We start from the raw sequence: 14841 nt of genomic DNA on the forward strand, positions 1-14841 counted from the left end.
GGAAGTATCACGTGAGAAAGGAGCACACGCCATCTTATATTATACATATAAATGTGAACGTCTGTTTGTTTGGTTATGCCTCATGGACAGCAGAAGGAAGTGACTTGGAGAGGGAAGAGGGAGTCCATGGGGAGTAACTCTTCACGACAAAAACGTGGGCGGATTGGGCGCATCAGATTTAGACTAGGGGCGTGTACAAGGGGCGTGGCTTCCTCTGACTATAAAAAGCCCACTAAACTAAACTGCATGACTGACTATTTATTTTCTGGGGAACGCCAAGTAACTCTGCTAGTTAGCTCACCTGGAAAGAAGTTCAGGGGAGCTTATGCGATGGCGCGTCGTCCATCCGTCAAGTCCGTCCGTCAGTCAGTCCGTCAAGTCCGTCCGTCAGTCAATCAGTCCATCAATCCGTCAGTCCATCCGTCCGTCAGTCCGTCCATCAGTCCATAAACACTTGCAACTTCTTCTCTGAAACCGCTGATGGGATTGTGACCAAACTTGGCACAAATGATGTTTGTTGTGTTGTGACTAAAGTTTGTTCACGGCATAAAATAAGTCGAGGTATAAGGGGGTTTACCGGGGGTCAAAGTGGATCCAGGTTTGACCACCCAAAATAGATATTTGCTTTTACCTCTGAAACGACACACACTGTTTCTATGAAACTTGACCACAACAATCATCACCTGTGATTGACCGAAGATTGTTCACGGCATTAAAAAAATCGAGTCTTGAGCGGATCTCCTGAGGGGTTGGGGTCGAGTCCTGAGGAGGTCTACTGGGGAGGGGGGGGGGGACTGAGGGGGTCTACTGTCTTCTAGCAACCATTGAAATTGGTTTAAAATACCTTTCGTCAGTGTAGTATACTGTTTAATCTACCAGGTGAGTGTCAGGGGTTCGATCTCTGGCAACACATGTAAGAGATCAGCAAGCATAACTATGGAAGTCAATCAATTAACAATTAGTGCAAGCAAGCCTGGAACATCTAGATATACGCACCATTCGAGTATACTCTATCACACAGAATAAATGTCACAGGAATGAATCGGAGCGATGTTCGTCCGAGTTCTTATAGAAGCCTCTCAGTGGTCGGAGACAGCATGACACCTGGGTTCAACTTAGACACAATTTCATTACATTCTCCCCGCCGTTAAAACTACACTTCGCTAAGGCAGTAATCAAGCTAGCAGCATATAGCAGCAGAGTAATAGCAGTGAGCAGCAGATGTCAGTCCATGTCAGTCGGTCCAACCGTAGCGGTCAGGGCGGCGAATTTCTCTCCCGGCGCGGGTCCGAAAACTACCGGGTACTACATCCCCAAGACCGGAGTCCCCCGCGTCGGAGTGGCTGCCTAAATCGGGTGACGGCGGTGGCCCCACAGGGCCAGCAGGATCGGGTGCGTTTAGCGGTGAGGATGCCGGCAGATACTCCATAGGTGGATCGACGGGAGAATCTATGGAATCGTAAGCTGGTTCGTCAACTTCCCCGCATGGGTCCAGGTGGCGTACTGAGACCGTCGATTCGTGTCCATTGGACAACAACACACGAGCGTGCTCGGGGTTAGCTTGGAGTACCTGCACCTTATCCACCAGTGGGTCATATTTACTCATGCGAACGGCACGTTTGAGAAAAGCCGGTCCCGGCTCAGCAAGCCAACCCGGTAAAGGTCGGGTACGACCCGAACTCCTCGGGTGACGAAACAGCTGTTCGTGGGGAGTTTGGTTCGTGGTGGTACACAATAAAGTCCTGATCGAGTTTAATGCCCCGGGTAGCGACCAAGCCCATTTGTCTAGTCCCCGGCCGAGGGACTTAAGACTCAGAGTAACGGCCCTCCATATAATGCCATTAAAGCGTTCGACCTGTCCATTCACCTGTGGCCTATATGGAGTAGTATAGCTAGAAGCGACGTTATGCTGGAGTAAGAAGTTCCTCACCTCCTGGGACGAGAACACCGCGCCTCGATCGGTATGCACATAGGCCGGATTTCCAAACATAGAAAACAAGTTCAGCAGACACCGGATAACCGTAGCGGCCGACATATCTACGCACGGGAAAGCAAAAGGGAATCTAGAGAACCCATCAACGATCGTGAGTAGATAACGAGAGTTACTCAAAGCTGGTGACGCCGGCAGTGGTCCTTTGAAATCCATCGCCAATCTCTCCCACGGCCTAGTGGCTCGGACTAGTGTACCCATAGGAGGGTTGTAGAAGCGAGGGTTGAGTTCAGCGCATACGGAACAAATGCGACAGAGCTGACGAATATCCTCAACAGAATAGGGCAAGTTACGACTGCGCACGTAATGAGCAAAACGCGTCACGCCGGGATGGCACAAGGTGTCATGAAGAACGTGCAGGTCCTCAAAAGAGGTGAGGCTCGCACACATCACCGGCCGCGATAAAGCATCGGCAAGAAGATTATCCCGCCCAGGGCGATATTTGATTGTGTAGCAGAAATCGGCGAGCTCAATCCGCCAGCGAGTGATTTTCTCATTCTTAATGCGTTGAGCATGCTGTGTGTCATACATAAAAGCAACGCTCTGTTGATCTGTGATAATTTGGAAACATCGTCCGAGCAAATAGGGACGCCATCGCCTGATCGACTCGACGGTGGCATACGCCTCCTTTTCGACAGACGAATGTCTCCGTTCCGCGGAGGAGAGAGTCCGTGAAAAGAAGGCCACAGGGCGCCCCCCTTGAGAGAGGGTCGCAGCTATCGCATGATCCCACGCATCACTTTCCAAAACAAAGGATTTATTTTCATGAATCGCCGCCACAGCGGCGCCAGCGATGTCGGATTTAAGGCCATGAAAAGCGGCCTTGGCAGCGTGACTCATGGGGAATGCATCGCAATCCACAAGTGGGCGGAGTTTCGCGGAGAAATTTTGAACCCACTTGGAATAATGAGCAAACAGCCCGAGAGCACGCTTCAATGAAGCACGATTGCCGGGCGGGGCCATGTCGAGCAAGGGTCGCAGACGCTCCTTATCTGGAGCGACAGAGCCATGGGTCATGGTGTACCCCAGGAGATCTATCGTGCGAGCAGAGTAGCGACATTTAGCCTTATTCATAGTCAAGCGATATCTGTGCGCGACCTCGAGGAATCGCTTCAGATTAGCATCATGATGTTCTTGGTCATACCCGCAAACCGTGAGATTATGCAGATAAATGAAGACATCGGTCAAGTTGTCCTTAGCGATGAGGTCGTCCATAGTCCTTTGAAAACACGCGACCCCATTCGTGACCCCGAAAGGTAGACGGGTGAACTGGTGCAACCTCTGGCCTGATTCAAACGCAGTATAAATGCTGTCTGCCTCGGAGATGGGGATCTGATGATAGGCACTACGTTGATCGAGAGTGCTATAGACCGAATACTGCGCCACCTGTCGAACCAGGGATTCCATTCCCGGGAGTGGATAGGCATCCAATTGGGTAAACCGATTAATCGTCTGTGAATAGTCGATTACCATGCGTTTGCGATGCGACTCGCTTCGTACCACCAGAACTTTGGCCTGCCAAGGCGACCGACTAGGTTTTATGATACCCTCCTTTAGTAGCTGCGCAGTCTCTTCTGCAATGAATTGCATGTCAGCTCGTGAGTAGCGTCGTCATTTAACCGCGACAGGTGTACCGTCCATGGTCATATTGGGGAACAGCAACAGTGGCTCAATTTCCATCCCTGCAAGAGCACACACAGCAAGAGATTCAGTACCACCAAATTCCATTTCCAAGCACCCATGTCGCTTGAGAAAATCATGTCCTAACAAAACTTCTGCACATAATGCTGGTAAGACCATGAAATGCACATCCGGAAACATTCGACCCTTAATTACAAGCTTCAGTCGACATTCCCCCTTTGTGCTAAGCCACAGTCCCTGAGAAGCCATGAAGATTATGCGTCTTGTCCCAAGAATCGGCCATCTATGTTTCTGTACAAGTCGAAGATCAACATAACTATCAGTGGATCCCATGTCAATTAAAGCATTAGCAAAAATTCCTTCAATCATGAGTGGGATAATAGCGAGGGACAGGCCAGGTGGCCCTGTAGATATCGAATCGTCGAGGGGGAGGCGCGAGCCTCGTGTGCGGATCCGACGCCAGCTAATGTCTGTCGTGCCGTTGAATTCGCTTGTAGGCCAGTCGTGCCCCGCCAGAGGGCGCTCGTGCCACGCGTGAAGATCCCAGCTTTCGTGTAGTCAAAGTGGATTGTAGATCGATCGTGCCGCCTCCGGAGGGCGCTCGTGCCTCGTGCGGAGTCTCGTAGCCAGCGTTCACTGATCGAGTGGCCGATCCCGGAAGTTGGCAGGGTGTCGAAAGAATTCCTGTCAAGGACGGTCGTGCGGCGTACTGAAGTGATTGCGTCACTTGTTTAGTCGGCGCGGCGAGTCTCATTAAGGTCGAGCTCTCAGCTCGGGGCCCACGGAGAGGGGCGATCCCAATCAACGTCGGGCGAGGCACGCCGTGCGCCGTTCATACCGCGGGCACGGAGATAAGCACATTCATCGTCGAGCGAGCTTGCTGGCCTCGCGACGATCGACAAACTTTTGCAAAGTGCCCAGTCTTTGCACACAAATGAATCTTCGCTTCCTTAGCCGGACAAACTGACCTGGGATGGTTCCGGTTCCCGCAGAAATAGCATTTAGCATTACTTCCTGACTTGGGTCCAGCAGCAGCAGCCGCCGTCAATCCCGAATCGGGATCATCGAGAGTATCCGTTGTCTCAGATTCCGGCGGAGGTGCAGGTGCAGCATCCTCTAGCTCGGCGGTAGCTCTCTCCGGTCTGGTCTGTCGGGATATCCCCGCAGTGACGTATGGGCGTTCATATGCATTGGATTGTTCCCGTGCCTCAGTGCACACGTGGGATAACCGAAGGGCTTCTTCGAGAGTCAAGTCGGGTTCTTCAAGTAGTCTTTGTCTGACGACCGGCGATCTTAGACCTGAGACAAAAGCATCGCGGACAAGGTCATCGCAGACTTGTTCATGGGTGCGTACCGCTGGGGTACTATCCTTCAGTAGTCGTCAGAGGTCTTGAGCGAATTGGTCTAAGGTCTCCGTGGGCTGTTGTCTACAAGACGCAAGCAAATGTCTAGAGTAGACCGCGCTTCGTTTTTTTATGTAGATACGTTTCAGCTCAGCCACAGCAGCATCGTACGTCTCACACTGTTCAATGGTCATATACACAGTATGGTGCACCTTAGATTGCAGCACGGTGAGCTTCGTGTCATCGGTGAGTGCCTCCTGGGCATTGAATTGATTATTCAAAATATTCAGCCAATGTGTCAATTGGGCGGCTGCATTTGTCGCCTGGGGGTCCACGCCGAAGACTGGAACTTGGATCATCTTATGAGCCATGTCGTACTCATTCGGGTCTTGTACTCGTTCGGGACGAAGAGAGGAAACTGAATTAATTGTTGTAAGAAATCAAGATTCACAACATTGTCCCAATAGTAGGTTTAATTCAGTTTCGATCTCTGGCAACACCTGCAAGAGATCAGCAAGCATAACTATCAGTGATCCATGATCATGGAAGTCAATCAATTAACAATTAGCGCAAGCAAGCCTGGAACATATAGATATACGCACCATTCGAGTATACTCTATCACACAGAATAAATGTCACAGGAATGAATCGGAGCGATGTTCGTCCGAGTTCTTATAGAAGCCTCTCAGTGGTCGGAGACAGCATGACACCTGGGTTCAACTTAGACACAATTTCATTACAACCGCCATTTTGAACTCTAAATGCTGAGTATGATGTGAAAAAGGAGCACCGCCATTTTGAACGCTAGATGCTAAGTATCATGTGAAAAAGGAGCACTGCCATTTTGAACTCTAAATGCTGAGTATCATGTGAAAAAGGAGCACCGCCATTTTGAACTCTAAATGCTGAGTATCACGTGAAACAGGAGCACCGCCATTTTGAACTCGAAATGCTGAGTATCATGTGAAAAAGGAGCACCGCCATTTTGAACTCTAAATGCTGAGTATCATGTGAAAAAGGAGCACCGCCATTTTGAACTCAAAATGCTGAGTATCACGTGAAAAGGAGCACCGCCATTTTGAACTCGAAATGCTGAGTATCATGTGAAAAAGGAGCACCGCCATTTTGAACTCTAAATGCTGAGTATCACGTGAAAAAGGAGCACCGCCATTTTGAACTCCAAATGCTGAGTATCATGTGAAAAAGGATTACCGCCATTTTGAACTATAAATGCTGAGTATCATGTGAAAAAGGAGCACCGCCATTTTGAACTATAAATGCTGAGTATCATGTGAAAAAGGAGCACCGCCATTTTGAACTATAAATGCTGAGTATCATGTGAAAAAGTAGCACCGCCATTTTGAACTCTAAATGCTGAGTATCATGTGAAAAAGGAGCACCGCCATTTTGAACTCTAAATGCTGAGGATCATGTGAAAAAGGAGCACCGCCATTTTGAAGGCTAGATGCTGAGTATCATGTGAAAAAGGAGCACCGCCATTTTGAACTCCAAATGCTGAGTATCATGAAAAAAAGGAGCACCGCCATTTTGAACTCTAGATGCTGAGTATCATCTGAAAAAGGAGCACCGCCATTTTGAACTCTAAATGCCGAGTATCATGTGAAAAAGGAGCACTGCCATTTTGAACTCTAAATGCTGAGTATCACGTGAAAAAGGAGCACCGCCATTTTGAACTCGAAATGCCGAGTATCATGTGAAAAAGAAGCACCGACATTTTGAACTCTAAATGCTGAGTATCATGTGAAAAAGGAGCACTGCCATTTTGAACTCTAAATGCTGAGTATCATGTGAAAAAGGAGCACTGCCATTTTGAACTCTAAATGCTGAGTATCATGTGAAAAGGGAGCACCGCCATTTTGAACTCTAGATGCTGAGTATCATGTGAAAAAGGAGCACCGCCATTTTGAACTCTAAATGCTGAGTATCATGTGAAAAAGAAGCACCGACATTTTGAACTCTAAATGCTGAGTATCATGTGAAAAAGGAGCACCGCCATTTTGAACTCTAAATGCTGAGTGTCATGTGAAAAAGAAGCACCAACATTTTGAACTCCAAATGCTGAGTATCACGTGAAAAATGAGCACCGCCATTTTGAACTCTAAATGCTGAGTATCACGTGAAAAAGGAGCACCGCCATTTTGAACTCGAAATGCTGAGTATCATGTGAAAAAGGAGCACCGTCATTTTGAACTCTAAATGCTGAGTATCATGTGAAAAAGGAGCACCGCCATTTTGAACTCTAAATGCTGAGTATCACGTGAAAAAGGAGCACCGCCATTTTGAACTCTAAATGCTGAGTATCACGTGAAAAAGGAGCACCGCCATTTTGAACTCTAAATGCTGAGTATCACGTGAAAAAGGAGCACCGCCATTTTGAACTCGAAATGCTGAGTATCATGTGAAAAAGGAGCACCGTCATTTTGAACTCTAAATGCTGAGTATCATGTGAAAAAGGAGCACCGCCATTTTGAACTCTAAATGCTGAGCATCACGTGAAAAAGGAGCACTGCCATTTTGAACTCTAAATGCTGAGTATCACGTGAAAAAGGAGCACCGCCATTTTGAACTCTAAATGCTGAGCATCACGTGAAAAAGGAGCACTGCCATTTTGAACTCTAAATGCTGAGTATCACGTGAAAAAGGAGCACCGCCATTTTTAAAGCGTTTGCTGTGACTCGGCCACAGTCAGAATCAAACCTCTGGCCTCCCAGGCGCAGAGTGCAGGTTGCTACAACCACAATGTGACTGATTTGAATTTACGCATTAATCGTGGTTGCTTTTGCTGCAGTAATAAAAACAAAAACATTCATTACCATGTTACCATGATTACCATGCACTGAGTTTTCAATCAAAATCCTCTCTTTACATGCCTAGGCCTATGGACATAATGGGGCAGCACAGAAATCGATGGTCTTATGCAATTGCATTTGGAGCAACTACCAACACAGTCATTGCTCTCTTCCACAATGACTACTCGGATTACTTTCACTTTGCTGCTCCATCTTGGGCCAAAGGTAACATTTAACTTGAACAAGACAACTACTCTTATCACATAATCTCACTCGGCTAGGTAGTGATTGCATATCTGAATAGGATTCAGCCACAAATTTGGTCTGTTGGTTGTATCACGTCTGATTTGCAGATATTGTGTCACTGATGCAGTGCCCCTATAGATTTGGATAAGAACTCAGAATGTGGCCCCATTTATGGGATGTGATGGACTGTTGTTTATTTGAAAAACGATGAACAAACACAACAGGATTCCAAAGATGACTTTCATTCTTTCCTACAATCTGGAGAATAGTTTTTATATAAAAGGTCGAGGCTCATGGAAGAGGTGAACGAAAGAAGGTAACAGGTTTACAAATGGACATAGGGCAGTGTTACATCACAGATATGTGGGCGTTTTGACACCAAATATATATTTTTTTGTATACAGAATCGAGGCTCGTGTAAGAGCTAACAGATTGTTGTGAAAATCAAGATACAACAGCAACCCAAAGTAGGTTTAATCGTAATTCGTTCTAAACATCATCTAGAGAGAAACCAATAAACATGGTATTAATAATACATACAGGTGAATACAGGTGCGGACAGGCTGTATGACTATAAAAGCTTTGATACATATTGCAGACACGTTACCTTTCTATGGAAGCCCAGAGAAGCTCTAGAGGTACATCGCTAGAATTACATCGTGGTGATGGATCTACATCGCCTGTCCGCGCTGATATATATAGGAACCGAGAAAGGGTCGCGCAGCGGCCATGAGGCGAATAACATCAGTGTCGTAATTTGGATGACGATTTCATTACATTCTCCCCGCGCTTAGATCCAAACTCGGCGGTGAAGAACAGCAGACACGTACAGAGGAATACATAGGAATGCAAAGAACGAAATACATTGGAAAGATGTCACTGCCGGTCGAACGTCCAAGGGGCCATCAATCCCGATGGCAGGGTTACTGCATTTCAGCCTGTTAGCCTGGTTAGCAATCAAACTCCAGCTATAGATATATCGAGGAGGAAGTCCCAGTCAAGAAGATATCGGACCGAGCAAGCAGTGGTCATCCCAGGGAGGAGACGTTGAGCCCGTGGGTAGTAGCAGTCTTCCTGTGGGGTAGTCTTAGTAGATGAGGGTACCTCGTTGAACAGTGAGAAACGGCACTGTAGCTAGATGGATAAGGTGTACCTTTGAGATTCGCAACTCATTACATAAGGAGTGCCAGGATGAAGAGCGACTGTCCATACGACGCAATGCGACGCATTACAGGCAGATGTGTCGGTGTGGCAGATGTGTAATTCAGTAAACCATAACAGTAAGTAAGAAGACCATTACAGGCAGATGTGTCGGTGTGGCAGATGTGTAATTCAGTAAACCATAACAGTAAGCAGCGTTGGCAGCGTTGGCAGCGATCGCACGAGACACGAGCGGCCTCTGAAGGCTGCCTGGACGACCGGCATGGCCGATTACGACGACGCACAAACGGCCGAAACGCGCCTCTCCAGCGAAGCGCGCAGGACCGCCGGGATGCATATGGCAAGCTTGTCCATCTGCACCGCGTGCGGAGGATCGGAGAAGATCGGCAGACCGAGAGAGTCCCGGCTGGACAAACCATGTTTGTCCCAGCGTCGTCCCGGATCGTTATGATTGATTGTTATGATTGTCACGCGGATCGGAGAAGATCGGCAGACTGAGAGAGATCCGGCTGGACAAACCATGTTTGTCCCAGCGTCGTCCCGGATCGTTATGATTGATTGTCATGCCAGATGGCCCGGATGGATTGGCCATCCCGGATGTCCGACCGATCCATCCAGTTAACGCCATCGTTGCATGGCACGGATCCAGCCGGACCGCGGATGGATCGACCATCCACGGACGCAATGGCACAGAGATGGCCCGGATGGATTGGCCATCCCGGATGTCCGACCGATCCATCCAGTTAACGCCAACGTGGCATGGCACGGATCCAGCCGGACCGCGGTTGGATCGTCCATCCACGGACGCAATACCGCAGTGCAGCTCATTGAGGCTGCATTGGGAGGGAGAGGTGTACACTAATTGATTGATTAATTGTATAATTAAAATCAATAAAAGATTATCACAAAATATTTTCATAATCAATTGGCTCATCGCATAACTAAACCACAAGGGGCGAGGAGGGAGTCGCCATACCGGACGGCACCCGGGCGAGCAACAAGAACCTCCCGGGTCCCCACAAGAGTCGAGGTGGCCCGATCACAGGGAGGGGCCATGTCGAGAAAAGGTCGCAGGGGCCATCGGTCACGGTGTACCCCAGAATACTATCCATCGTGCGTAGGGAGTATGTGCACGTATCCTCGTGCATAGTTAAGTGAGGTCAGCGCGACCTCAAGGAAGCGCGACAGATTAGCTACACAGTAAAGTGAGACCAGCGCGACCTCAAGGAAGCGCGGCAGATTAGCTACACGGTCATAACCCTTGGACATACTATCCACAAACCGCAAGAATATCGTGGTAGACTAAACATCTGTTAAGGAGGTGGCTGCAGCGCGCTGCATACCGAAGACAGACGACCTTCACAGTCTGGGTCAGGCTGAGTCACAGTCAGACTGGGGCAGAGGGAAATGGAATCAGACGAGGCGTCTCGCAGTCTCGAAATGTACGAGGCAAGAGCTCTGTCCGATAACAACGAGCCGAGTCAAGGGCTAGCAGGCAGTACGGTGTCACCGTGTACTCCCTAAACGGTGCTGGCGCGCGACCCTGAGGTCACGTCGTTACGTAAAGGTCAATTGGTACGTAGTTATCAAGGTACATTGAAAGGTAAACGAATCCCCGATGAGATCGCGGGAAGCACGCCATTACGTTAATGACGCCGTGAAGCGAACGCGTCAATGACGCTGTAAAGCGAACGCACGCCATTACGTTAATGACGCCGTGAAGCGAACGCGTCAATGACGCTGTAAAGCGAACGCGTGATATAGTCGATGACGTCATCAATTAGGTCGGGCGGGTTTAACGGCGAGTTCTAGCTGAGCGGTATCCCCAGACGGAGTACAGTAGTACACCGTAATCTAACGTCTCGCGTGCAGCAGCATTCGAGCGAGCTCGAGATCGGCATACGAACCCGGCAGACGGTGAAAGTAACATCTAGGGCGCACCGCGTACGAGGGAAACCGAAAGTTGAGCTCGGCCTGTTGATCCGGTGCGGGTGAGCCCGCCGAGTCGAGGGGCGAGCACGCTTGGCAGCGATAGACTGCACGACTAAGGAGCGAATACGTACATATAACGCCCTGAAGTAGCACCTCATTTGAGGTGCATTGAGCATGAAGGATGAAGAGGGGCCTTTCGGTCCGTCAAGCCTGCTCTACATCAACACCACATTAACTCAATCCAACAGCTTATCAAATTAAATTAATTGGGTGAAACGCGGGGTGTGTGGAAAAGGAATGATAGCATTCGGTCAACATACATTCCATGCACAGCATGTTTACAATGGTCGCAGGTGTTTAACGAAAACGCCGTGTGAGAGCGGGAACACCAAATCAAGTAAAACAAAGGACGAAGACGAACGAAGAAGAACGAACGAAGAACTACACATGGTAGCCAGGTATACGAACAACCATCATAAGCAGAACCCGAGTGCCGTGAAAGGCTATGAAGGTCCCGCTCGACGTCCTTCGAAATTCATCCGTGCTGCGACGAGTCCTCGCATGGTGCCAAGCGAGCCTCCATTGAGGCGATTCCGGGCAGCGGTCCTTAGAAATTCATCCGTGCTGCGACGAGTCCTCGCATGGTGCCAAGCGAGCCTCCATTGAGGCGATTCCAGGCAGCGGAGTTCGTCGGCCTCGGGAAGTAGCCACATGCAGGTGGGATTGCGACGGCCGCGTCGCCGGCCTCACAGAGTAGGGCCCGCGAGAGGAACCACATGCAAAGGGGTTCATCCAGCGAAGATGCGGCGCGCGCAACTGGCGCGTCGTGCATTGTAGTGATTCCATCCAGCGACGGTGCGGCGCGTGACTCGCGCGTAAGAGGGGTTCCATCGATCGGCGATAGGAATCGCCGGCGTTGGGCCGCAGAGAGGGCCGCGATGGGTTTTGGAACGTGCCACACGTCGCCACGTGTAGCTTCTTTTGATCCACGCGTAGCAACGTTCGGAGGTGCTCGGAAGCTCACGGCGAGGAGGTGCTCGGAAGCAGGATGGGATCGCGGGCCTCCCAGAGTATTGGCACGCGATGGGTGCAGTGCACGATGATTCGCGTGGAGGAGGTGGTTCCACCGAGCATCGAGTGGTCGGAGTGAGCCGGTCGTGACGGCGTGATTCCGACGAGCAGTGGCGCTTCGCGCAGAGGAGATGGGCCACCGAGTAGCGAGTGGTCGGAGTGAGCCGGTCGAGACGGCGTGATTCCGACGAGCAGTGCGCGATTCGCGCGGAGGAGATGGGCCACCGAGTAGCGAGTGGTCGGAGTGAGCCGGTCGTGACGGCGTGATTCCGACGAGCAGTGCGCGATCCGCGCGGAGGAGATGGGCCACCGAGTAGCGAGTGGTCGGAGTGAGCCGATCGTGACGGCGTGATTCCGACGAGCAGTGCGCGATCCGCGCGGAGGAGATGGGCCACCGAGTAGCGAGTGGTCGGAGTGAGCCGGTCGTGATGGCGTGAGTCCGACGAGCGGTGCGCGATTCGCGCGGAGCTGATGGTTCCACCGCGTAGCGAGTGGTCGGAGTGTGCCGGCCGTGTGGAGGCATGGCTGACATGGGAGACGTGATCACTCGCGTGGGAATCTCAACTCGGGCCGAGGCACGCATATCTAGGATGAATCCCTCGGACGGAGCCGTTAGCGCTTCCGAGCTGCGATCGGACGGGTAGGCCGGCGGCTCCAAGCGGGTCCGTCGTTCCGACGGGGTTTCAGCCGCAGGACGTTGCCCAGTAGCATCGTGCTCCAGGCATCGAGCCGGAGTCCGTCACGCCTGCTCTGGCGTTCGGGTCTCATGAGAGCAGGTCGCTTTTTGACGACGCGGTCCCGCGAAAAGGCTTGCGTCGTCCCGTCTTTCGAGGCAGGCCGGCAGCGAGAGTAGTCGGAGCTCCGTTGCTGGAGCTAGCTCAACGGGTCCTCCGCTGGGCATTCTTCTCCGAGGCGAGCAGTGCAGGAGCGATGTCAGGAGAGGAATTACGATTAAGTGTTGTGAAAATCAAGATACAACAGCAACCCAAAGTAGGTTTAATCGTAATTCGTTCTCAACATCATCTAGAGAGAAACCAATAAACATGGTATTAATAATACATACAGGTGAATACAGGTGCGGACAGGCTGTATGACTATAAAAGCTTTGATACATATTGCAGACACGTTACCTTTCTATGGAAGCCCAGAGAAGCTCTAGAGGTACATCGCTAGAATTACATCGTGGTGATGGATCTACATCGCCTGTCCGCGCTGATATATATAGGAACCGAGAAAGGGTCGCGCAGCGGCCATGAGGCGAATAACATCAGTGTCGTAATTTGGATGACGATTTCATTACACAGATTAAACATGAAAACATGCACAGACACATAAAACATGCAATGAAGGGAGCGGGAGACAAGAGGGGGAGAGAGAGGGAAGCACAACAACAGTGGAGAACAAGGACGTCGGTAGATCTGTGGAAGGAAGAGGGCTGAGGGGAGGGGCAGAGGGGTGCACGGTATAAAGCAAATGAACACTACGAGGAATTTCAGGAGAGAAGTTGGGGATTTGGGGTGTTTTAACGGGGGTAGAAAAGATCAAGGTTTTGGATGGGGGAAGATAAGAGATGGTGGTGCACAGCTGTTTTAAAGACCTGGAGGGAGGAGTGGGATTGAAGAGAGTGAGGGAGTTTGTTCCAGAGGCGGGAGAAAAGAGGAATGAAGGAGTGAAGGTGAGCAGAGAGTCTTGATTTTGGCAGTTTAACCATAAGAGGGTTGCAGGCAGATCTTGCACGACCTGTAGGAGTATTTGGAGGACAGAGCCCAGAGAGAGCTGGGGGAGCAAGGCCGGAGAGGAGTCAGTAGAAGACAGAAAGACCACCTACCTGCCTGCGGTGAGTGAGTGAAAGGCTCTCGGAGTTAGCTTCATCGCGGGAGATTCCAATCATTCTGAAAGGTTTAGTTTCAACAGCGTGAAGCCGAGCTAGGTGTGAGGCAGGAGCACAGGCCCAGAGGGGAGAACAGTATTCCATTGAGCTGCGAATGAAAACTTTGTGCGTGGTGAGGAGCTCAGGTGTGCCAAGGAAGTTTCAAATTGACCTGCATCTAATCTGTGTCATTGTCACACAAGTTAGTTTGCTCAGGCTGGGTACAGCAAGTCGCACCAAAGACAAAAACCCAGGACACAAACCTAATGAATATCTCCAAGTATAGTTGGACTCCCCGGCATTTTCCAGGAATGTATCCCCTGTGAATGTCGAATTCGTGAATGTGAGGCATTGTTTCAATGGGAAAAGGGGGGGGGGGGGATAGGTTCCCTGCGGTTCCTGATTCATGGAAAATCCCACGAATGTCGAGAAAAATCCGTGAATGTAGAAGAAAATCTTGAAAATGTTGAGGAAAATCCTGAAAATGTCGAGGAAAAGCCACAAATGTCAAGGAAAATCCGCGAATGTCGAGGAAAATCCACGAATGTCGAGGAAAATCCACGAATGTCGAGGAAAATCCGCGAATGTCGAGGCATTGTTTCAATGGGGAACAGGGGGATAGATTATACTCTCCTGCGGTTCCTGATTCACGGGAAAAATGTTGAAGTTTAAAATGTTTTCGACCACGAATGCACATGATTACAGTTTCATTAAAAAAAAAGACAACACCAGGTACCATTCCCAATTATCGAAGGAATGTGAATGTCAAATTTGAAT

The 14841-nt window shown here is 49.9% G+C and overlaps 1 protein-coding gene across 1 annotated transcript in view; it reads left to right on the forward strand.

Annotated features, from left to right (window-relative positions):
- The window catches only part of LOC137436395 (stimulated by retinoic acid gene 6 protein-like), a 171224-nt gene that overhangs the window by 60731 nt on the left and 95652 nt on the right, over window positions 1-14841 (forward strand). The window contains exon 4 of the mRNA XM_068130143.2: window positions 7870-8009. Coding sequence (XP_067986244.2) covers window positions 7870-8009 — 140 coding nt within the window. The remainder of the gene's footprint in view (window positions 1-7869; window positions 8010-14841) is intronic.

Source organism: Myxine glutinosa, chromosome 11, assembly GCF_964187855.1.
Source record: "Myxine glutinosa chromosome 11, kmMyxGlut1.1, whole genome shotgun sequence".
In the NCBI taxonomy this organism is placed as follows: Eukaryota; Metazoa; Chordata; class Myxini; order Myxiniformes; family Myxinidae; genus Myxine; species Myxine glutinosa.